Source organism: Cyprinodon tularosa, unplaced genomic scaffold, assembly GCF_016077235.1.
Source record: "Cyprinodon tularosa strain WSP-4 unplaced genomic scaffold, ASM1607723v1 ctg896, whole genome shotgun sequence".
NCBI lineage: Eukaryota > Metazoa > Chordata > Actinopteri > Cyprinodontiformes > Cyprinodontidae > Cyprinodon > Cyprinodon tularosa.
In genome coordinates this window covers 139,549-166,433 of record NW_024039669.1, presented here as the reverse complement: position 1 = coordinate 166,433, position 26,885 = coordinate 139,549, and the positions used below count along the sequence as shown (strand labels likewise).

The 26,885-nt window shown below is 40.7% G+C and overlaps 2 protein-coding genes across 2 annotated transcripts; both read right to left on the bottom strand.

Annotated features, from left to right (window-relative positions):
• Window positions 1-86: 86 nt before the first annotated feature.
• On the bottom strand, window positions 87-26,515 carry imp4 (IMP U3 small nucleolar ribonucleoprotein 4). Its single transcript, XM_038273881.1, has 9 exons — window positions 26,405-26,515; window positions 20,549-20,657; window positions 20,377-20,460; window positions 20,189-20,298; window positions 5,207-5,339; window positions 1,784-1,938; window positions 1,608-1,702; window positions 1,465-1,538; window positions 87-489 (listed from the first exon to the last, which is right to left on the bottom strand). Exons 1-9 carry the CDS (start codon window positions 26,405-26,407, stop codon window positions 377-379), a joined length of 876 nt encoding a protein of 291 aa, XP_038129809.1. The 5' UTR covers window positions 26,408-26,515; the 3' UTR covers window positions 87-376.
• Window positions 24,884-26,345, bottom strand: LOC119775795 (keratin-associated protein 4-9-like). The gene is given in 4 exon segments (XM_038273874.1): window positions 24,884-25,667; window positions 25,760-25,881; window positions 25,883-25,916; window positions 26,320-26,345. Coding segments are annotated over 4 exon segments (492 nt in total). The 3' UTR covers window positions 24,884-25,357.
• Window positions 26,516-26,885: the final 370 nt, after the last annotated feature.

Sequence of the window (26,885 nt, the reverse complement as noted above, 5' to 3'; positions counted from 1 at the left end):
TCAGAGTAGATGCCTTTACACGTCATTTAAAAACAAGCCGTCAGTGATTAAGAAACACAAACATTGATGAAAGAAATCACTGGAAACACAATTAATAAACGGATTTTATTAAAAAGAAAAAAATCACATAAAAGTAAAAATGGACGCAACCAATCAGGATGCCAGGAGGAAATATTTAATTAAACCCAGAATTACTGCAGCCTTTTTTTTCTCTCGCTCTCTCTCTCTCTATGTATGTATATATATCTATATATATATAGATATATATACAGACGTGAGAAAGGTTAGTATAACTGATGGCCTTTAGTTTCTGCTAGGCTGCTCTAACGAGGCCTGAAGCATTAATTAACTCCACAGTTGGTTGATGGACTCCTTCTTATTCCACGCTGAGGAACTTCCTTTTTTTGGCCGTGTGCGTGTACGGGTGATGACGCCACTCCACATCCGCTGTGCTCTCGTTCTCCAGGGTACCCAGCTTGATCATGTACACTAAAGAGGAGATAAGATCAAAAACTTTTAAACCTCAAACTGTTCTAGTTGGAGAAAAATAATAGTTTGAACATTTTTCCACACGATGCCTTGAAGTCCATGACAGGTTGGAAGTAAAGTTTAAGCAGACTTCAGTTTGTTTACCTTTATAATAGTATTTAATATCTACATATTAAAAGATTTTATTAGTCATACCTGAAGTTTGAGATTATTCATTAACAAGGAGATAAAAAATGGAATAAATGTGAATAATAAAAGCTAATCCAAACCAGATTCTGAAAACAACCCTGATAAAGAGGTCAGAGGTCATGGTCCATTAGCTCCCCTACCACTTTAATCCTGATTAGGATCAGATTATAATATCAGATTATATATCAAATCCTCTGATGCCGAGTTCCTCTAAGCTGTTGGTTCATAATAAATCTTGTTGCTCACTGGATCAAACCTTTTCTGTTATTCAACCAACAACCTTTAGTAGTTTAAACCAGACTTTCGGGAGCTTTAACCTGTAAACAATGTTTCCAAACTTTAGTTTTGAAATCTTTCCACAGATTTGTCAGTGGAACGAGGTCCATGTTTGGACTAGGCCATTCTGGATGGGCCCCCCCCACACACACACACAGCTTCCTCTGCTCTAAGGTCCATTAGCAGAGCAGAACATCTGGATCTATCGTGGATTAGATGTTCTCAGAAGGACAAGTTGCAGCAAATCAAAACAAACCAATTCAAACCCAAACTTTCCAGGTTTCTATTTGGTAGAAAACATAAAAGCTCTTTCATTTCTATTTTCTTTATTCAGAACCACGGCTGCCCTTAGAAAACCCGACTGATTGAGCTTTTTTCTGTTCAGTGAGCGAAGATGATGGGATGTGAATCAGAGCTGTAGAGCTAAAGTGAATATAAGTGCTGATCTGCGACATTCAATTAAAATGAATATCTCTGCATGAGAGCAGATCTAGCTGTAGATCTACTTACACTTCATCTCAAATCTAGGTCCCACTTCTGTCAGCTCTATGTTCCTGTGGTCAGTTTTCTTATAGGTGTGATGCCTAGAAAAAAAAAAAAACAGATCAATCAAAAGTTCAATCTTTAAGTTACTTTGTTTTCCTCACAACAACCTGAAGGAGATGAAGTCCTCCTGGTTGGCGAAGGTGATGACCCGCCTGCTGTCGTCCTTGGGGACCGGGAACAGATACTTCAGGATATTCGACACCTGAACCACCACAATGAATCGTTTTCAGCACAATGGATGTAAAGCAATATCCCCAGAAGCTGCAGAACGCTCAGCTCTCACCCGTTTGCCCAGGCGTGAGGAGAAGTTGTGAAAGATGAGGTGGGGGTAGGCCTCCGACATGGTGCCGATGTTTGGAACATCGTGCCTCATCACCACGTTGTAGAGCGTGAAATAAGCTGTGGGTCCAAATGGTAGGTGGCAAACCACCAGACCGTCTGCAAACACACAAGAACATCCAGCAGGTTGTTCACGTCAGTCAGCGACAACAAACTTTATATAAACAAACCTTCCTTAATCTGGATTTATACCCAAAGGCAGACCTTCCTTAATCTGGATTAATATCCAAAGGCAGACCTTCCTAATATGGATTTATACCCAAAGGCAGACCTTCCTTAATCTGGGTTTATACCCAAAGGCAGACCTTCCTAATATGGATTTATACCCAAAGGCAGACCTTCCTTAATCTGGGTTTATACCCAAAGGCAGACCTTCCTAATATGGATTTATACCCAAAGGCAAACCTTCCTTAATCTGGATTAATATCCAAAGGCAGACCTTCCTAATATGGATTTATACCCAAAGGCAGACCTTCCTTAATCTGGATTAATATCCAAAGGCAGACCTTCCTAATATGGATTTATACCCAAAGGCAAACCTTCCTTAATCTGGGTTTATACCCAAAGGCAGACCTTCCTAATATGGATTTATACCCAAAGGCAGACCTTCCTTAATCTGGGTTTATACCCAAAGGCAGACCTTCCTAATATGGATTTATACCCAAAGGCAGACCTTCCTTAATCTGGATTAATATCCAAAGGCAGACCTTCCTAATATGGATTTATACCCAAAGGCAGACCTTCCTTAATCTGGATTAATATCCAAAGGCAGACCTTCCTAATATGGATTTATACCCAAAGGCAAACCTTCCTTAATCTGGGTTTATACCCAAAGGCAGACCTTCCTAATATGGATTTATACCCAAAGGCAGACCTTCCTTAATCTGGATTAATATCCAAAGGCAGACCTTCCTAATATGGATTTATACCCAAAGGCAAACCTTCCTTAATCTGGGTTTATACCCAAAGGCAGACCTTCCTAATATGGATTTATACCCAAAGGCAGACCTTCCTTAATCTGGATTAATATCCAAAGGCAGACCTTCCTAATATGGATTTATACCCAAAGGCAGACCTTCCTTAATCTGGATTAATATCCAAAGGCAGACCTTCCTAATATGGATTTATACCCAAAGGCAGACCTTCCTTAATCTGGATTAATATCCAAAGGCAGACCTTCCTAATATGGATTTATACCCAAAGGCAAACCTTCCTTAATCTGGGTTTATACCCAAAGGCAGACCTTCCTAATATGGATTTATACCCAAAGGCAGACCTTCCTTAATCTGGGTTTATACCCAAAGGCAGACCTTCCTAATATGGATTTAAACCCAAAGGCAAACCTTCCTTAATCTGAATTTATATCCAAAGGCAGACCTTCCTAATCTGGATTTATATCCAAAGGCAAACCTTCCTAATCTGGATTTTTATCCAAAGGCAAACCTTCCTTAATCTGGATTTATATCCAAAGGCAAACCTTTCTTAATCTGGATTTATACCCAAAGGCAGACCTTCCTAATATGGATTTATACCCAAAGGCAGACCTTCCTTAATCTGGATTAATATCCAAAGGCAGACCTTCCTAATCTGGATTAATATCCAAAGGCAGACCTTCCTAATATGGATTTATACCCAAAGGCAGACCTTCCTTAATCTGGATTAATATCCAAAGGCAGACCTTCCTAATATGGATTTATACCCAAAGGCAAACCTTCCTTAATCTGGGTTTATATCCAAAGGCAGACCTTCCTAATATGGATTTATACCCAAAGGCAGACCTTCCTTAATCTGGATTAATATCCAAAGGCAGACCTTCCTAATATGGATTTATACCCAAAGGCAGACCTTCCTTAATCTGGATTAATATCCAAAGGCAGACCTTCCTAATATGGATTTATACCCAAAGGCAGACCTTCCTTAATCTGGATTAATATCCAAAGGCAGACCTTCCTAATATGGATTTATACCCAAAGGCAAACCTTCCTTAATATGGGTTTATACCTAAAGGCAGACCTTCCTAATATGGATTTATACCCAAAGGCAGACCTTCCTTAATCTGGATTAATATCCAAAGGCAGACCTTCCTAATATGGATTTATACCCAAAGGCAGACCTTCCTTAATCTGGATTAATATCCAAAGGCAGACCTTCCTAATATGGATTTATACCCAAAGGCAAACCTTCCTTAATCTGGGTTTATACCCAAAGGCAGACCTTCCTAATATGGATTTATACCCAAAGGCAGACCTTCCTTAATCTGGGTTTATACCCAAAGGCAGACCTTCCTAATATGGATTTATACCCAAAGGCAAACCTTCCTTAATCTGAATTTATATCCAAAGGCAGACCTTCCTAATCTGGATCTATATCCAAAGGCAAACCTTCCTAATCTGGATTTTTATCCAAAGGCAAACCTTCCTTAATCTGGATTTATATCCAAAGGCAAACCTTCCTTAATCTGGATTTATATCCAAAGGCAAACCTTCCTTAATCTGAATTTATATCCAAAGGCAGACCTTCCTAATCTGGATTTATATCCAAAGGCAAACCTTCCTAATCTGGATTTATATCCAAAGGCAAACCTTCCTTAATCTGGATTTATATCCAAAGGCAAACCTTCCTTAATCTGGATTTATATCCAAAGGCAAACCTTCCTAATCTGGATTTATATCCAAAGGCAAACCTTCCTAATCTGGATTTATATCCAAAGGCAAACCTTCCTTAATCTGGATTTATATCCAAAGGCAAACCTTCCTTAATCTGGATTTATATCCAAAGGCAAACCTTCCTAATCTGGATTTATATCCAAAGGCAAACCTTCCTAATCTGGATTTATATCCAAAGGCAAACCTTCCTTAATCTGAATTTATATCCAAAGGCAAACCTTCCTAATCTGGATTTATATCCAAAGGCAAACCTTCCTAATCTGGATTTATATCCAAAGGCAAACCTTCCTTAATATGAATTTATATCCAAAGGCAGACCTTCCTAATCTGGATTTATATCCAAAGGCAGACCTTCCTTTATGTGGGCCATTGTTGGTTTGGACATTGTCCCGGGGCCCCAGGTGGGACATTGTCCCGGGGCCCCAGGTGGGACATTGTCTCGGGGCCCCAGGTGGGACATTGTCTCGGGGCCCCAGGTGGGACATTGTCCCGGGGCCCCAGGTGGGACATTGTCTCGGGGCCCAAGGCTGCAGCGTTGGTAGCCATCTTGTAAATAATGAATTAGTGATTGATAAATTAAAGAGTAATAATTGTTAGAACCAATGAAAGAACCAAAATGATGCAGTAAGGATAAAACTGCTGTTCAACAGCTAAGCATGGAGTGAAGGGGCCTGAAGCGGGGGCCGGGGGCCACCGAGTACCTGGCTGTCCTCTGGTTTCATGGATGATGACGAGGTCTGTCACATTGTTGGCTTTGCAGGCTCTCACCAGCGCAGCAACCTCATGGTTTCCTCTGTTCATGCGCTGGGCTCCAGGAAACATCAGCTTCACCTCCTAAAACATCAAATTAAACTTTATTCACTACCTCCTAATTCTACAGACAGCGCTTCCATCTAGGAGCCAGGAAAAGGTCATGCACCTTGACCTTTGACATCCTGTCACATTACAACTATTTCATGTTAGAGAAACAAAAATACAGAATAAAAACTAGAAAAAGTTGCATTTCCTTCAAAAATGCAGTGTGAATGCTGTATGCTAAACTGTAAGCTTTCAGGTGAAAATGCAAGAAACAAGTTGAAATTTAAAGCAAAAGCTGCTGAAATGGTAAAAAAGAACAATGCCTAATTTGTTTCCTAAAAATAGCTGAAGCCAACAGCAGAAACATGCTTTATTCTGCTCTCTTTCTGCATTAAGCTTTTCTGCTTGCTGCTAATTCGTAACATAAGTTCACAACATAGACTGAAATCCAACCAACAGAAACCACAAAGCAATGGCAAAAAAAACCCGGAATCTTATCTAGTGAAAAAAAGGAGCATTTTAAGGACTAAAGAGTTGAAGAATGAATAAGAAGCTTGATTAAAGTGTTTAAAAGTTGAGAACTGTTGAGAACTTTTTATAAAGGCAGCGCATCTATAAACACTCTATGAGCTAAAGTCTGCACAGGAGAGAACACCATAGGAATAATAGTATAATAGATACAACCAAGCTGCACGACCAATCCCTAAAAGACATGGAAAAATTCCTTCAACGAAGGCATTAGAACGGTCTGAAGATGGTCTGCAACAAGTTTGATGTTTGTACATCAAATGGTTTGGAAGAGGTGGGAAGTTAAAACATTTAACATTTAGGATTCTGCATTACAGAGCCTGGAGGTTCAGCAGCAGCTGGAGCCAACAGCAGAATCATGCAAGAGATTAATGCCTGTCCAGAAAGACACCAGAATCATGCAAGAGATTAATGCCTGTCCAGAAAGACAGCAGAATCATGCAAGAGATTAATGCCTGTCCAGAAAGACAGCAGAATCATGCAAGAGATTAATGCCTGTCCAGAAAGACACCAGAATCATGCAAGAGATTAATGCCTGTCCAGAAAGACACCAGAATCATGCAAGAGATTAATGCCTGTCCAGAAAGACAGCAGAATCATGCAAGAGATTAATGCCTGTCCAGAAAGACAGCAGAATCATGCAAGAGATTAATGCCTGTCCAGAAAGACAGCAGAATCATGCAAGAGATTAATGCCTGTCCAGAAAGACAGCAGGATTAGGGCTGGGCGATATAGAAAAAAAGCTTATCGATAAAAAAAAATGCATATTGATCGATATCGATAATTATTGAAAAGATTTGAAACCATATTTTATGTGCAGCTCTGCCTGGACTTTTTATAATATTGCTAAATTATTTAATTTTAATAAAAAACACAAACACAGACTTCAAATTAAATCTTTATTTAACCAACTTTTTTAACCATAACAGAATTGTTTTAAAGAAAAATAACTTAAGAGATCTGAGTTATGTTATTAAATACTGACAAAGAATAAACTAAAGTGACCAGAAAAGTGACCAAAATAAATATAACAAATAAATAAATGCCCCCCACCGCCGCCGCCCCCGTTTCCTGCTTTAACCTGAGTTATTACTTTGAAGTTTCTGGCCCCTCAGCATTTTTATCTCAATTGTTAGAACTACGTGGGAAACTGCCCAGAACTGAAAATATATATATTTTTTCCGAAGATTCCTCGGAGGAGAGCCGCGTCGGGGGCCTACACAGCTCGTACTCCTGCGGCTGTGAGCGGCTGAGATGATAAAAAAAAAGCTGGTTTCGTTATCAGACTGGTTTTCACTGGTTCCCGACACATTTTCCAGATGACTTTGGTTTGTTTTTGGTCCGACTTGCCATGACCGAAATACTGCCAGACTGGCGAACTACAAAAACCTTTCTTTGAAACAATTTCCTCCGACTCTCCTTGCTGCGACATCTTCATGTGCTCTGTGTTGTGGTTTGAGAGGGCGGCGCTTGGTGACGGCATGCCTGGGTCCGCGATTGTGATTGGTTGGGAGGAAGCAGTGACTAGCATAAACCTACATGCTAGGCTACAATGAGAAGGAAGGAAAACTGCGTTTCTTTTTTATCGACCCTCTTTTTTTCTATTGCGCCACACGTCTATCGATCGATATATATCGTTATTGAATTATCACCCAGCCCTAAGCAGGATCTTGCAAGAGATTAATGCCTGTCCAGAAGGACAGCAGAATCATGCAAGAGATTAATGCCTGTCCAGAAAGACAGCCGGATCATGCAAGAGATTAATGCCTGTCCAGAAAGACAGCCGGTGTAGGTACCAGATTGACTCGGGCTGCCAGATTGACTCGGGGGCCTGCGCCTTTTGATGACGTCACAATACATAATTGTTTTAACGTTTGCACAATTGCGCAAAACATTTTGATTGGTCTGGACAGCTTACTAAAGTAATTATAGCGGGGTGTAGGTTTTATTCGAAAGCGGGATTGCTGTTTGTAAACGGACAATTTTACGAAGACATTCTCCATGGTCCCTGCACCTTCTGATGACGTCACCGAATTCGCCATGGGCCTTGCGCCTCCCGATGACGTGACAATATGGCAATGCCACTCAAACAAACTACATTGAGCCCGCGGTCTGCATTTGTAACGAGAATAAATTCAGGAGAATGAAGCTAAAGGGATACAAAAAATAAACTTGTAATATTACAAAACCAAAAATACTACGAATACAAAGTATATTCAGAGATTAAAGTCCCTCTGATACTGTTTAAGTGACTGAGAAACTGCAGATTTGCCACATTTAAGATGGCGGACGCTCTGACGCATCTCAAAAGGCGCAGGCCCCCGAGTCAATCTGGCAGCCCGAGTCAATCTGGTACCTACACCGGATCATGCAAGAGATTAATGCCTGTCCAGAAAGACAGCAGAATCATGCAAGAGATTAATGCCTGTCCAGAAAGACAGCCGGATCATGCAAGAGATTAATGCCTGTCCAGAAAGACAGCCGGATCATGCAAGAGATTAATGCCTGTCCAGAAAGACAGCAGAATCATGCAAGAGATTAATGCCTGTCCAGAAAGACAGCCGGATCATGCAAGAGATGAATGCCTGACCAGAAAGACAGCCGGATCATGCAAGAGATTAATGCCTGTCCAGAAAGACAGCAGAATCATGCAAGAGATTAATTCCTGTCCAGAAAGACAGCAGAATCATACAAGAGAGCAAGAGATTAATGCCTGTCCAGAAAGACAGCAGAATCATGCAAGAGATTAATTCCTGTCCAGAAAGACAGCAGAATCATGCAAGAGATTAATGCCTGTCCAGAAAGACAGCCGGATCATGCAAGAGATGAATGCCTGACCAGAAAGACAGCAGAATCATGCAAGAGATTAATTCCTGTCCAGAAAGACAGCAGAATCATACAAGAGAGCAAGAGATTAATGCCTGTCCAGAAAGACAGCAGAATCATGCAAGAGATTAATTCCTGTCCAGAAAGACAGCAGAATCATGCAAGAGATTAATGCCTGTCCAGAAAGACAGCAGAATCATGCAAGAGATTAATGCCTGTCCAGAAAGACAGCAGAATCAAGCAAGAGATTAATGCCTGTCCAGAAAGACACCAGAATCAAGCAAGAGATTAATGTCTGTCCAGAAAGACAGCAGAATCATACAAGAGAGCAAGAGATTAATGCCTGTCCAGAAAGACAGCAGAATCATGCCAAATTTGAAACAATGACGACATTTAATAAAATAGCAGAAACAGCTAAATAAATAGTAAAAAACAGAAAAAAAAACTTAAATCTTATCTAGCTGAAGAAAACAAGGAGTAGCTTCATGATAGGAAGTAAAATGTTGAAAAAGATGGTAGTGAATAATAGTGAAATCATATGTGGAAATGTGAAGATCTGAAAAAACCATTTGAAATGACTTAAAATGTGTGAGTTGATCAGCATAGAGTGTCATCATTAGAAGCTGGATAGAATTAAAATGTGTGAGTTGATCAGCATAGAGTGTCATCATTAGAAGCTGGATAGAATAAAATGTGTGAGTTGATCAGCATAGAGTGTCATCATTACAAGCTGGATAGAATTAAAATGTGTGAGTTGAATCCTGACATAAATCTCTACATTTTGATGTGTCTAGATAGAGTGAAAAATTAGCGAGTGAGTAGAAGTTGTTTGGCATGAGTGAAATGTTTGAAAACGCTAGCGTAGCACATTCTAGAGCTCAAAGATCATTGACTTCCATTTAAATCCGAAAATCTGTAAAAATTCTTCAAAAGTTTGAACTTCACTGAAGCAGAGATAGCAAAAAGTTAAACAGTAATAGCAGAAAGATGCAGAAACGTTTTAAAAGTTGAATGGTGTTTCTAGCTGAAAGTTTTAGCAGAACTTTGGCAGAATCCCATTCATTCCTATGGGGCCAAAGTTTTCATAAAAAGCGTAATATTTCCAAAACTGTGAAAGTTATGAATAACAGGAATCATAGCAGGAATATCCTTAACCAGCTGAACGTTTTGATACCAATATTGTTGCAATAGTAGAAAGTATGCAGAAGTAAATACAGTCCAAAAAGTGTACAGAAGCAACCAGAAGAAGACGGAATGTAAAACTTTGTGTTGAACTATGATTAATACATCAAAAAGAGTAAAAGATATAGAAATAATTTTAAACGACAGGAATCAGCAGTCATTGGAAAAGGCACGGCCGATTTCTTTAAGAAGTATTCAGTCTTGTGGCCGCAGAAGCATGCGGCACATTTATATGTGCAGGCGATTTTAATTTGCTCCTAAATCCAGAAATGAAACAACTCGCATAGAGCGAAGAAAAACTCACTTAGAAAAGCAATAAAAAAAAGGTTGGGACTCATAGATATATGGAGATATTTTCATAAACATGAGCGTGAATTTACCTTTTACTCTATTAGGCATAATGTACAGACTAGAGTTGATTATTTTTTATGTTCCATAGGGACCTTCACAGAGGGAGAGATTGTATAATAGGCCAAAGAGACGTTTCTGATCATTCTGGTTTAAATATGAAAATCTATTTAATTAGGAATCCTAAAAACACTTTGTGGACGCTCAACACACGTGTTTGCTCTTCCACCATCATGGTGAGAAGCTTTTCTATCCGTCCTACCAAAGGCAGGGAAGGAATAAACGGATCCTAAAGGGTTTAGACCAATTAGTGTATTAAATAAAGACTATAAGATATACGCAGGAATATTAGCTAAGAGATTAAGTTCCCTGATGGATGAGGACCAGACAGGTTTCATCGGTAACAGTTAAACACATGATAGTATAAGAAAGGCCGTTCATGTTATTGATCATATAACTAGAGAATCAGTCCTTCTCAGCATATGATACCGTAGGATGGGAGTTTCTATTTGAAGTAATGAAGACATTTAGGTTCTGTGATAGATTTATTTCATTTATAAAAACGATGTATTCCTCGCCAAAAGCAAGAATTAAAATGAATGGAAGCCTTTCGAGTCAAATAACATTACGAGGAGGATGTAGGCAGGGCTGCTCATTAAGCCTCTTCAATGTTTTTATCCAACCACTGGCTCCGGTTATTGGGGAGGAGCCTGGGTTGGAGGGGGTGACAATAGGGAATGAGGGAAACAAAATATGTTTATACGCTGATGATGTGTTAGTAATTATAATCCCTGGATCTGGTATTTCATTGCTTAGGACCATCTTGGTAACATATGGCAGACTCTAAGGTTATAAACTCAACAAACAAAAAACTTAAATTCTGACCTATTTGATCCAACTGCAAATGGAGAACTTGGGGGTTATTTTAACAAAACATTTGTCTCAATTATATGACGTCAATTACAAACGAATTAATAATAAGGTATATGAAGACCTGGACAGGTGGAGCCTCCTTCCTCTCGATTTCAGCAGCAGAATCCGAACAATAAAGATAAATGTCATCCCAAGATTATTGTACGTATTAGCAGCACTTCCAGTAGAGGTTCCAGAAAAAACAACTTAGGGAGTGGGATAAGCATTTTTCAAGGTTTATATGGAACAAGAAAAGGCCAAGAGTGAGATACTGGACCCTGACGCTACTGGGGGATCAGGAGGTACGGGTTTGCCGTGCCCAGCAGATTATTATCTGGCCAGATTAGACCCCTGGTGTGCTGGTGTAACCCGACCTATGAGGCAAAATGGAGGACATTGAGCTTTCTTTAATGGACTATCCTATACAGTCTGGATGGGCGGCTCCAGGTATACCAAAGTTCTTGTTTGAGTTTCTCTTTGAGGAAGTGGGCAGAGGTCGTTAAAAAGTTCAACCTCCACAAACCGATAGGAGTATTGAGTTGGCCTCCATAAAACCTGCGTTTCCTTCCAGCATCGATAGACCATGAATACAGGAGATGGACAAGACAGGGAACCACTGCATTCTGTAAATGGGGAGTTAGTTAAATTTGAGGAATTGTGTCGGACTTATGAGGTGGGCAGAGAAGATTTCTATCGTTATTTACAGATACAAGTCTTCTTTAGGAAGGAAATCAAAATCCCTGACTTGGATGCAAAACCAAATACAAATATTTATGGATTCATATGCTGGCAAAAACACATCTAACATCTATGAATAGGAACTCAGCTGATTATATCAGACAATGATGGGAAACGGAAGCAGATGTCATAATTTCACCTAAAGGCTTGGATGCAGATTTGGAGGAACTTTCTGTCCGCCACAAATTCTTTAACATTTTTTCTGCTGGAAGAATCTAATCAGATCAAAGCAGAGAGGCTGGGCGGATCACAGTCCTCCTTTTAAAATGATCTTTAAACATTCAGCTATTTCTGGTTAGGTCAGCTTTTTGATATCTTTAACGGTTTTTGTAAAATCGCCATTTAAGTTTTACACACATTTTTTCAGGTTTTCAATTTTCAGCATATTTTCAGCAGAGGCCCTCAGATCTGACGCCCTAGCTGACCACGGCACTGAACATGATGCTGAACACGTAGCTAACATGGTGCTGACCACGGCGCTAACATGGTGCTGAACACGTAGCTAACATGGTGCTGAACACGGCGCTGAACATGATGCTGAACACGTAGCTAACATGGTGCTGACCACGGCGCTAACATGGTGCTGAACACATAGCTAACATGGTGCTGAACACGTAGCTAACATGGTGCTGAACACGGCGCTGAACATGATGCTGAACACGTAGCTAACATGGTGCTGACCACGGCGCTAACATGGTGCTGAACACGTAGCTAACATGGTGCTGAACACAGCGCTGAACATGATTCTGAACACGTAGCTAACATGGTGCTGAACACGAAGCTAACATGGTGCTGAACACGTAGCTAACATGGTGCTGAGCACGGCGCTAACATGGTGCTGAACACGTAGCTAACATGGTGCTGAACACGAAGCTAACATGGTGCTGAACAGGAAGCTAACATGGTGCTGAACAGGAAGCTAACACGGTGCTGAACACGTAGCTAACACGTTGCTGAACACGTAGCTAACACGTTGCTGAACACGTAGCTAACACGGTGCTGAACACGAAGCTAACACGGTGCTGAACACGGCGCTGAACACGATGCTGAACACGAAGCTGAACATGATGCTGAACACGAAGCTAACATGGTGCTGAACACGAAGCTAACATGGTGCTGAACACGAAGCTAACATGGTGCTGAACACAAAGCTAACATGGTGCTGAACACGTAGCTAACATGGTGCTGAACACGTAGCTAACATGGTGCTGAACACGTAGCTAACATGGTGCTGAACACGAAGCTGAACATGATGCTGAACACGGCGCTGAACATGGTGCTGAACACGAAGCTAACATGGTGCTGAACACGAAGCTAACATGGTGCTGAACACGAAGCTAACATGGTGCTGTACACGAAGCTAACATGGTGCTGAACACGAAGCTAACATGGTGCTGAACACGAAGCTAACATGGTGCTGAACACGAAGCTAACATGGTGCTGAACACGAAGCTAACATGGTGCTCAACACGAAGCTAACATGGTGCTGAACACGTAGCTAACATGGTGCTGAACACGAAGCTAACATGGTGCTGTACACGAAGCTAACATGGTGCTGAACACGAAGCTAACATGGTGCTGAACACGAAGCTAACATGGTGCTGAACACAAAGCTAACATGGTGCTGAACACGTAGCTAACATGGTGCTGAACACGTAGCTAACATGGTGCTGAACACGTAGCTAACATGGTGCTGAACACGGCGCTGAACATGATGCTGAACACGGCGCTGAACATGGTGCTGAACACGAAGCTAACATGGTGCTGAACACGAAGCTAACATGGTGCTGAACACGTAGCTAACATGGTGCTGAACACGAAGCTAACATGGTGCTGTAAACGAAGCTAACATGGTGCTGAACACGAAGCTAACATGGTGCTGAACACGAAGCTAACATGGTGCTGAACACGAAGCTAACATGATGCTGAACACGAAGCTAACATGGTGCTGAACACGAAGCTAACATGGTGCTCAACACGAAGCTAACATGGTGCTGAACACGTAGCTAACATGGTGCTGAACACGAAGCTAACATGGTGCTGTACACGAAGCTAACATGGTGCTGAACACGAAGCTAACATGGTGCTGAACACGTAGCTAACATGGTGCTGAACACGAAGCTAACATGGTGCTGAACACGAAGCTAACATGATGCTGAACACGTAGCTAACATGATGCTGAACACGAATCTAACATGGTGCTGAACACGTAGCTAACATGGTGCTGAACACGAAGCTAACATGGTGCTGAACACGTAGCTAACATGGTGCTGAACACGGCGCTGAACATGATGCTGAACACGAAGCTAACATGGTGCTGAACACGAAGCTAACATCATGCTGAACACGAAGCTAACATGATGCTGAACACGTAGCTAACATGGTGCTAAACACGAAGCTAACATGGTGCTGAACACGTAGCTAACATGGTGCTGAACACGGCGCTGAACATGATGCTGAACACGAAGCTAACATGGTGCTGAACACGAAGCTAACATGGTGCTGAACACGAAGCTAACATGGTGCTGAACACGAAGCTAACATGGTGCTGAACACGAAGCTAACATGGTGCTGAACACGAAGCTAACATGGTGCTGAACACGAAGCTAACATGGTGCTGAACACGAAGCTAACATGGTGCTGAACACGTAGCTAACATGGTGCTGAACAGGTAGCTAACATGGTGCTGAACACGTAGCTAACATGGTGCTGAACACGAAGCTAACATGGTGCTGTACACGAAGCTAACATGGTGCTGAACACGAAGCTAACATGGTGCTGAACACGAAGCTAACATGGTGCTGAACACGAAGCTAACATGGTGCTGAACACGAAGCTAACATGATGCTGAACACGAAGCTAACATGGTGCTGAACACGAAGCTAACATGGTGCTGAACACTTAGCTAACATGGTGCTGAACACGAAGCTAACATGGTGCTGTACACGAAGCTAACATGGTGCTGAACAAGAAGCTAACATGGTGCTGAACACGAAGCTAACATGGTGCTGAACACATAGCTAACATGGTGCTGAACACGAAGCTAACATGGTGCTCAACACGAAGCTAACATGGTGCTGAACACGTAGCTAACATGGTGCTGAACACGAAGCTAACATGGTGCTGTACACGAAGCTAACATGGTGCTGAACACGAAGCTAACATGGTGCTGAACACGAAGCTAACATGGTGCTGAACACGTAGCTAACATGGTGCTGAACATGAAACAAACATGGTGCTAAAAAGGCTCTAAACACGGCGCTGACATGTCATTGACCTGGTGCTGACCATGGCTCTAACCATGGTGGTGAATACGACGCTGAACATGTAGGTGACCACAGCTCTGAGCACGGCGCTGACCATGGTGCTGAACATGTAGCTAACCATGGGGCTGACCACGGCTCTGAACGCGACGCTGACCATGGCTCTGAACACAGCTTTGAACATGTAGCTGAACACGGCGCTGAACAGAGGACTGACATGGTGCTGACCACGGTGCTGAACACAGCTCTGACCACAGCACTAACCATGACGCTGACCACGGTGCTGAACATGGCATTGAATATTTAGCTGACCACAGTGCTAAACACAGCACTGACATGGTGCTGACCACAGTGCTAAACACAGCACTGACATGGTGCTGACCACGGTGCTGAACACAGCACTGACCACAGAGCTGAACACAACTCTGACCACAGCACTAACCATGACGCTGACCACAGTGCTAAACACAGCACTGACATGGTGCTTAACACGGCTCTGAGAACGGCTCTTACCACTGTGCTGAACGCGGCTGACCACGGTGCTAACCACGACGCTGACCACGGTGCTGAACATGCCTCTGAATATGTAGCTGAGCACAGACATGGTGCTGACCATGGTTCTGAACACTCCAGTGATGACATGTTTAGCCGCATGTCGTCATTCAACCGCTGGTTGTCTAGGTGGTGTCCTGAAAACAACGTGGGCTACATTAATAATTGGCAATCCTTTTGGGGAAAGCCTGGTCTGATTCGGAGAGACGGCATCCATCCCACTTTGGATGGTGCAGCTCTTCTTTCTAGGAATCTGGCCACATTTATTAGTCCTCCAAAACCCTGACCACCCAGGGTGCAGACCAGGAAGCAGAGTTGTAGTTTAACACACATCTCTGCAGCTTCTCTACTGTTACCCACTCTTTACTCCATCCAGACAGTGTCTTGTCCACGACCAAAATCTAATAAATTAGCAAAGATTCCCAAAGGAGTAAATCATGATAATCTAATTAAAATCAAAATAACTCCAATTGGGGAAAAAGTTAAAACGATTAAATGCGGTCTGTTTAACATAAGGTCGCTTTCCTCTAAAAGTCTACTAGTTAATGACTTGATTTGTGATAATCACATTGACTTGTGTTGCCTTACAGAAACCTGGCTGCAGCAAGAGGATTATGTGAGCATAAATGAGGCAACTCCTTCAAGCTATTTACATTTTCACATCCCCAGAAGTTCTGGGCGAGGAGAAGGAGTAGCAACAATCTTCCAGTCTGACTTACTGATTACTCCCAAAACAGTTAATACCTACAACTCTTTGATCATTTAACCCTTAATTTCCCTGATCCAAATTTCAAAGCAAGAAAACCTCTTCTTTTTGTAACTTTGTATCGTCCACCAGGTCCTTACTCTGAATTTTTAGATGAGTTTTCAGAGTTCCTTTCTGATTTGGTATTAAATACTGACAGGGTCATCATAGTGGGAGATTTTAACATCCATGCTGACATTGAAGGCGATAGCTTAAGAGCAGCCTTTAATGCTATCTTAGACACTATTGGCTTTGTTCAAAATGTGAATAGTCCCACGCATTCTCAACTTCATACTTTGGATCTTGTGCTGACATACGGCATAGAATGTGAAGAAATAACAGTATTTCCTCACAACCCTGTCCTCTCTGACCACTTTCTAATAACCTTCAGGATTACTTTAACAAAGTTCTCCTCCCCCAAAAGAAGGTTACATTTTAGTAGATCTTTATCAGATAGTGCAGTTATACATTTTAAAGAATCTGCTTCACTTTCTCTCTCCTCTGTGTCGCTGAGCAGTGCTGCAGAGTGCGAAAGCATAGCTTATTCCCCTTCACAGGTTGATGATTTTGTTGATGGGGTTGCTAGTTCTCTGCGTACTGCCTTAGACAACGCAGCTCCTTTGAAAATGAAAACCGTTAAAAATAGAAAGCTTGCTCCTTGGTTTAATGCAGAGCTGCGTACTTTGAAGCAAAATGCTAGGAAACTGGAGAGAAAATATCGCTCCACAGGCCTGCGAGAGTCCTTCCTAGTCTGGAAAAATGGTTTACTGCTGTATAAGAGGACCCTTTGTAAAGCAAGAGCAGCATACTTCTCCTCATTAATAGAGGAGAATAAGAATAATCCTAGATTTCTTTTTAATACAGTTGCCAAACTCACCCAGAGCCATAGCTCTGTTGAACCGTCCATTCCACCTGCTCTTAGCAGCAATGATTTTATGGGATTCTTTATAAATAAGATTGATCTTATTAAAAATAAGATCATAAGCACTCCTCTATCCGCGATTGTACCTGAGGTAGTCATGGAATCTGAACCGGGTTTAGACTGCTTTGATCCAGTTGAACTTTCTGAATTAGCAAAATTATTGTCTTCATCTAAGCCTTCAACTTGTATGTTAGATCCAGTTCCAACCAGGTTATTTAAGGAGGTATTCCCTTTGATCTCCTCCTCCATTTTAGATGTGATTAATCTATCTCTGTTACAGGGATATGTACCTAAAGCTTTTAAGGTTGCTGGAATTAAACCTCTGCTTAAGAAACCGTCTCTTGACCCAGATGACTTGGTCAATTATAGACCTATATCCAATCTTCCTTTCTTATCCAAAATTCTTGAGAAAGTAGTTGCTAAACAAGTTTGCGATCACTTCCACCATAATGAACTTTTTGAAGAGTTTCAGTCTGGCTTTAGAGCTCATCATAGCACTGAAACAGCTCTGGTGAAAGTCACTAATGATATTCTCATGGCCTCAGATACTGGACTTGTATCTGTGCTCGTCCTGTTGGATCTTAGTGCTGCATTTGATACAGTTGACCATAATATTCTTTTAGAAAGACTTGAATATTTTGTTGGAATTAAAGGAACAGCTCTAGACTGGTTTAAATCTTATCTATCTGATCGAATTCAGTTTGTTCATGTTAATGATAGATCTTCAACACGCTCAAAGGTTACCTGTGGAGTACCACAGGGATCAGTGCTAGGACCAATTCTCTTTACTTTATACATGCTCCCAATTGGTAGAGTTATTAGACAGCATGGGATTAATTTCCACTGTTATGCTGATGATACCCAGCTATATCTGTCTATAAATCCAGATGAAGCTAACCCATTACATAGATTACAGGCATGTCTGAAGACATAAAAACCTGGATGACTCTTAACTTTCTGCTTCTGAATGCAGACAAAACAGAAGTTATAGTCTTTGGACCAGAGTCTCTGAAAAAGAAGCTGATTAGCCAGTCACTTCATTTGGATGGGATTAAACTGATTTCAGATAATAAAGTAAAAAATCTTGGCGTTGTTTTTGATCAGGACCTGTCATTTAAATCCCACATCAAAGAGGTTTCTAGAATTTCCTTCTTTCATCTGAGGAACATTGCAAAAATGAGCAATCTCCTGTCCAGGGGTGATGCTGAGAAACTAGTCCATGCATTTGTTACTTCAAGGCTGGACTATTGTAATTCTTTACTATCAGGAAGTCCACAAACTGTAGTTAAAAGCCTTCAGCTGATCCAAAATGCTGCAGCCAGAGTTCTAATGAAAATGAAAAAGAGAGATCATATCTCGCCTATCCTGGCTTCTCTTCATTGGCTTCCTGTTAAATCCAGAATAGAATTTAAAATCCTCCTTCTCACATATAGAGCCTTAAATGGCCAAGCTCCATCTGATATCAGAGATCTGATTGTTCCTTATGTTCCTAACAGAGCACTTCGCTCTCAATCTGCAGGTTTACTAGTGGTTCCTAGAACTTCTAAAAGTAGAATGGGAGGCAGATCTTTTTGTTCTCAGGCTCCTCTCCTGTGGAACCAACTCCCAGTTTTAGTCCGTGAGGCAGACACCCTGTCTACTTTTAAGGCTAGGCTTAAAACTTTCCTTTTTGATAAAGCTTCTAGTTAGAGTGGCTCAGGTTATCCTGATCTATCTCTATAGTTCTGCTGCTATAGGCTTAGACTTTTGGAGGACATAGGGACCCCTTTTTCATCATTCTGCTTCATTCTCTCGCTGTTCTCCTAACTGCAGAATCTGTTAGTTCAATCTCTAACCTTCTGCTCTCTCTGCTTTTCCTCAGAGTAGCTTTGCCTCGTCTGTTCCTGTTTGGCTGTGACGTCATCCTGGAAAGAAACATCAGCTGTGCTGCTTCTATCAACACCCTTGTTTATAGATGTTGGAGATCGGCCTGTTTTCCAGTGTGGTCCTGTTTCTCTGACCGTGACTGGCTGGATGTGCTCTCTTCATCCTCTGGCATGGGAGCTGCCTTGGAGCTCGTCTGCCTGGCTGTGTGTTTCCTGGACGGGGCCGCCTTTTACAGCTGCTTTTTCTATGTCTGCTTCTGTCTCCTTGAACCCCAGTGGGCCTCAGCAGATGGCTGCTCACACTAAGCCTGGTTCTGCTGGAGGTTTCTTCCTGTTCAAAGGGAGTTTTTCCTTTCCACTGTCGCTACAAGCATGCTTAGTGTGAGGGATTGCTGAAGAGTCAATGAGTCAATGCAATCAACTGGTTTTCCTTAGATAGAAAACTTTGTATCAATTTGACTGTATGATCTGGTTGAACTGGAAAGTGCCTTGAGATGACATGTGTTGTGAATTTGGCGCTATATAAATAAACTGAATTGAATTGAATTGCTCTGACCATGTCGCTGACCACGGCTCTGACCATGGTCATGACATCGAGTATCATCACAGGATATGTAACATTCTTCATCCAAGTTCAGAGGATCTATTGAACGTTTTCTAGGGATATTGATCAGCTTTCTGTTTCCAGGTAGATTTATTGGCCGACCTCCACTTCAGGGTTTTATTCCTTTGAAAGCAATCAAAGATGTAAAACCTGAAGACATCCTGACTGAAAGCTGACAGACGTCCAGTCGCTTGGTTCTAAGATTTAGGGCGGTGACCCCGGTTACAGAGCTGCTGCAGGTCAAAGGATTTCATTTTTCCAATGCATGATGGGAAGTTGGCTCTGGTAACGCTAGAGCAGGAGACTGGAGGTGATCTGAGAACATGGAAATGTTCTCAGATCATCATCAACATGACCTCAGCACCTCGACCCAAACAACATTTCAACATAAAGATCAGACCTTAGCAAACATCTTGAGTCTGGAGCTTGGGTCTCTGGACGTGGTCACCATCACTTTGGGATCTTCCACCCCGGCCCACTTGTACTCGTCATCCATGTGAGAACTGACGCCTGAGGAACAGAAGAGCCGAGGGTCAGAGCAGCTGAGAGGGAGAACATGGCCGCCATCAAAGTCAGAAAGACACTCGCCTTCTGCCCCCTCGTCGTCATACTCCACCAAATTCTGCAGCCCCAGGGCATCTTTGCGGACCTCAGATGGCAGCGGAGCGTTTTCTGTGGACATAAACAGGAGCGCGTTACAGCATGGCGGCTGCTGATGCAGAATAACAGAGGAAGAGGCGGCGAGGCGCGTTGGTCTCACTGTCAAGGGCGTCCTTCAGCTTTAGCTTCTTCTCCTCTATTGTTCGCAACCGGTCCTCCTGCGCCTTCCTGTACAGGTACTCCCGCCTCAGCCTCACCTCACGACGGAGCTATGACATCATCACAGAGAGACAGACAGAGGGTAATAAACTAGAGCAGTTTTCACCATAACACCACCACAGCCTTAAGCTTTAGAAGATTTCATGCATGTTTAGTCACTATTCTGGATTATTCTGCTTCAGATTTAGACAGAGAAACATTCCAACCATCAAAGCTGAAAGTTTCTAACCAAACCTCCCTTTCAGCCGGGCAATTTTTGAGGCGATTTTCCAACCGTGCGAGAATCTTTCGATTGGGCCGACTTTCACGCTGATCGTGCATCATGTAGTGTGCAGGGGGCAATGAGGGGCCATCAGCCTCTAATGACCCCCTCCCCATCAGGAATCGTAAGGGCAGGAGTAAATCTAATCGCTCAGTGGGCAACAAGGATTCTGCTTCTTCTTCTTCCTCTCAGAGGAAAACCCAGCAGCATGGCGGGGGTTTGGGTGAAACAGAGTTCTGTCAAACTGTCAGACCGTAGTAGCCACGTTAGCTCAGCCATGTCTTTGTCCAAATACGTCGTCTCCTTTTCTTTTTAGGGCTTTCAGCACTAAATTGCCCAAATATCCAAGGCAGCGCGTTTCACTCTAGTGAGCTTCATGTTCCTCTGCTACTGGTTTGGCTTCCTGATAGACGAGTCCGAGTAGCGCCATCTCACTGCGGAGCTGAGTCCCACCTGGTTTTTAGACGTACAGTGTGAGCAGGTAGATCGCATCAGAGCGTTGTGCTGCACAAACATCGTGAGCTGTGAGCTCACACTGTACGAGTAAACTAGAGACTGAAATTTTTTCGGGATTCCCGTGGGATGGGAGTCAGTATTAGTAACGATCGCGTGATCGGGACGGTACAGGATGAAACATTAACGGGAGCAAACCAATAGCAACTAAAAAAAACTAGGATCGATAATAAAATAAAATAGAAAGAAAAAAAATCCAGTACTGGCGCCGCCATTTTGTAGTTTTTTTTCCTTGAAGCCTACACTATAATGCGAGTCAAAAAAACTACAGGACCCAAAAACCAACAGTGCTTCCGCTCTGAGTTTTTCACCCGCGCTCAAAAACAACCAGAATGGGAGGGGTGCAGGAGCAGGAGTCATTCAGAATGGGAGCGGGATGGGAGGGAGTAATTTCACCAGGAGTGGGACGGGACAGGATTTAGATTTCTACTCTGGCCAGGGATCGGGACGGGACACCATTTTTTTCTGTGGGAGTGGGACGGGACAGGAGTGAAAATCCACTCCTGTGTCTCTAGAGTAAACCGCAGGGTTTACTCGTACAGTGTGGGAAAAAAAAAAAAAAAAAAAATCATCGCAGTGAACGCCCGGCTTTACCGTCCTTTACACTGAATTCACTGCTGAGCAAACGACTGCGACCTGAAGACGCATCATTGATCCCCACCCCTGATCTACTACATGTTGATCTATAACATGTCTGATCTATAACATGTTGATCTATAACATGTTGATCTATAACATGTCTGATCTATAACATGTCTGATCTATAACATGTTGATCTATAACATGTTGATCTATAACATGTTGATCTATAACATGTCTGATCTATAACATGTTGATCTATAACATGTCTGATCTATAACATGTTGATCTATAACATGTTGATCTATAACATGTCTGATCTATAACATGTCTGATCTATAACATGTTGATCTATAACATGTTGATCTATAACATGTCTGATCTATAACATGTTGATCTATAACATGTCTGATCTATAACATGTTGATCTACAACATGTTGATCTATAACATGTCTGATCTACAACATGTTGATCTATAACATGTCTGATCTATAACATGTCGATCTATAACATGTTGATCTATAACATGTCTGATCTATAACATGTTGATCTATAACATGTCTGATCTACAACATGTTGATCTATAACATGTCTGATCTACAACATGTTGATCTATAACATGTCTGATCTACAACATGTTGATCTATAACATGTCTGATCTACAACATGTCTGATCTATAACATGTTGATCTATAACATGTCTGATCTACAACATGTTGATCTATAACATGTCTGATCTACAACATGTTGATCTATAACATGTCTGATCTACAACATGTTGATCTATAACATGTCTGATCTACAACATGTTGATCTATAACATGTCTGATCTACAACATGTTGATCTATAACATGTTGATCTACAACATGTTGATCTATAACATGTCTGATCTACAACATGTTGATCTATAACATGTCTGATCTATAACATGTTGATCTATAACATGTTGATCTATAACATGTCTGATCTACAACATGTTGATCTATAACATGTCTGATCTACAACATGTTGATCTATAACATGTCTGATCTACAACATGTTGATCTACAACATGTCTGATCTACAACATGTTGATCTATAACATGTCTGATCTACAACATGTCTGATCTACAACATGTTGATCTATAACATGTCTGATCTATAACATGTCTGATCTATAACATGTTGATCTATAACATGTCTGATCTACAACATGTTGATCTATAACATGTCTGATCTATAACATGTCTGATCTATAACATGTTGATCTATAACATGTTGATCTATAACATGTCTGATCTATAACATGTTGATCTATAACATGTTGATCTATAACATGTCTGATCTATAACATGTCTGATCTATAACATGTTGATCTATAACATGTTGATCTATAACATGTCTGATCTATAACATGTTGATCTATAACATGTTGATCTATAACATGTCTGATCTATAACATGTCTGATCTATAACATGTTGATCTACAACATGTTGATCTATAACATGTCTGATCTACAACATGTTGATCTATAACATGTCTGATCTACAACATGTTGATCTATAACATGTCTGATCTACAACATGTTGATCTATAACATGTCTGATCTACAACATGTCTGATCTATAACATGTTGATCTATAACATGTCTGATCTACAACATGTTGATCTATAACATGTCTGATCTATAACATGTTGATCTACAACATGTTGATCTATAACATGTCTGATCTACAACATGTTGATCTATAACATGTCTGATCTATAACATGTTGATCTATAACATGTTGATCTATAACATGTCTGATCTACAACATGTTGATCTATAACATGTCTGATCTACAACATGTTGATCTATAACATGTCTGATCTACAACATGTTGATCTACAACATGTCTGATCTACAACATGTCTGATCTACAACATGTTGATCTATAACATGTCTGATCTACAACATGTTGATCTATAACATGTCTGATCTATAACATGTTGATCTATAACATGTCTGATCTATAACATGTTGATCTATAACATGTCTGATCTACAACATGTTGATCTCTAACATGTCTGATCTACAACATGTTGATCTACAACATGTTGATCTATAACATGTCTGATCTATAACATGTTGATCTATAACAGGTCTGATCTACAACATGTCTGATCTACAACATGTTGATCTATAACATGTCTGATCTATAACATGTTGATCTATAACATGCCTGATCTATAACATGTCTGATCTATAACATGTTGATCTATAACATGTCTGATCTACAACATGTCTGATCTACAACATGTTGATCTATAACATGTCTGATCCATAACATGTCTGATCTACAACATGTCTGATCTATAACATGTCTGATCTACAACATGTCTGATCTACAACATGTCTGATCTATAACATGTCTGATCTATAACATGTCTGATCTACAACATGTTGATCTATAACATGTCTGATCTATAACATGTCTGATCTATAACATGTCTGATCTACAACATGTCGGATCTACAACATGTCTGATCTATAACATGTCTGATCTACTATATGTCGGATCTATAACATGTCTGATCTATAACATGTCTGATCTACAACATGTCTGATCTACAACATGTCTGATCTACAACATGTTGATCTATAACATGTCTGATCCATAACATGTCTGATCTACAACATGTCTGATCTATAACATGTCTGATCTACAACATGTCTGATCTACAACATGTCTGATCTATAACATGTCTGATCTATAACATGTCTGATCTATAACATGTCTGATCTACAACATGTTGATCTATAACATGTCTGATCTACAACATGTTGATCTATAACATGTCTGATCTACAACATGTTGATCTATAACATGTCTGATCTACAACATGTTGATCTATAACATGTCTGATCTACTATATGTCGGATCTATAACATGTCTGATCTATAACATGTCTGATCTACAACATGTCTGATCTACAACATGTCTGATCTACAACATGTTGATCTATAACATGTCTGATCCATAACATGTCTGATCTACAACATGTTGATCTATAACATGTCTGATCTATAACATGTCTGATCTACAACATGTCTGATCTACAACATGTCTGATCTATAACATGTCTGATCTATAACATGTCTGATCTATAACATGTCTGATCTACAACATGTCTGATCTACAACATGTCTGATCTATAACATGTCTGATCTATAACATGTCTGATCTACAACATGTTGATCTATAACATGTCTGATCTATAACATGTCTGATCTACAACATGTCTGATCTACAACATGTCTGATCTATAACATGTCTGATCTATAACATGTCTGATCTATAACATGTCTGATCTACAACATGTTGATCTATAACATGTCTGATCTACAACATGTTGATCTATAACATGTCTGATCTACAACATGTCTGATCTACAACATGTTGATCTATAACATGTCGATCTACAGCATGTCGATCTACAACATGTCGATCTACAGCATGTCGATCTATGACATGTCGATCTATAACATGTCGATCTACAACATGTCGATCTACAACATGTCGATCTACAGCATGTCGATCTATAACATGTCGATCTACAACATGTCGATCTACAACATGTCGATCTACAACATGTCGATCTACAGCACGTCGATCTACAACATGTCGATCTATAACATGTCGATCTACAACATGTCGATCTACAGCATGTCGATCTACAGCATGTCGATCCATAAACATGTTGCTCTATAACATGTTGCTCTATAACATGTTGATCTATAACATGTCGATCTACAACATGTCGATCCATAAACATGTTGCTCTATAACATGTTGCTCTATAACATGTTGCTCTATAACATGTTGATCTATAACATGTTGATCTATAACATGTTGCTCTATAACATGTTGATCTATAACATGTTGATCTACAACATGTCTGATCTACAACATGTTGATCTACAACATGTTGATCTATAAACATGTTGCTCTATAACATGTTGCTCTATAACATGTTGATCTATAACATGTTGATCTATAACATGTTGATCTATAACATGTCTGATCTGCTACCATTATTCTTTGTAAGGACAAAGTTAGCAAAGTTTAAACATTTCTAATCAGCAGCAGCAAAATCTGATTGATCTGATTCTGGAGCTGGGAGCAGATCTATAGGGTCTAGATACAGGATGAGGAGGAGGAGGAGAAAGGAGTAGAAACCATCAGAGAAGGAAAGCAGAGGAGCAGCTTTTGTCCTCAGTGCCGAACCGAGAAGCTCTAATGGAGCCTTTCATCAAAACATCTGATCATGGTGGACAGCCTGCTAGCTTCTCTTAGCCTGCTAGCTCCTCTTGGCCTGCTAGCTCCTCTTATCTGCCTGCTCGATGACAGCATGGCGGACATTTCTAAAGGTAGAAACAATCTTCGCGTCAAACTGCAGCATTAATGTTGCTTTAACTCACCATGCTGGCGGAGCTGCTAGCTTCAGCTGACGGACTCACGTGGAGGAAAGAAAACTAGCAGACAGCAATGCCTCCTCTGATTGGCTGAACAAAGCAGCCAATGAAAAGCGTTGGTACTGACCTAAACAAGCTTTTCAAAATAAAAGTCTCCTATCCATTTTATTAAGGCTTCCGATGATTTTTTTATATCGTATTTTATCTGATTTCATTTTTTTAATTTGTCTTTTACGGTGGCTGAGAAGTGCAAAACACATTTACAATTCAAAAGCACATTAACAAATAAAAAACAAAATAACATTTGAAGAAACAAAATTATATTTTATGAAACAAATGTATTTTTGGAAAAAAAAGTAAAAATTTTTAAAAACAAATTTACATTTTAGGAAACAAATTCACATTTTAAATAAGTTAGATTTTAGGTGAGAGAAAGTTTAATTTTAGAGAAAAAAATACATTATAGGGAAACAAATTTACATCTAAA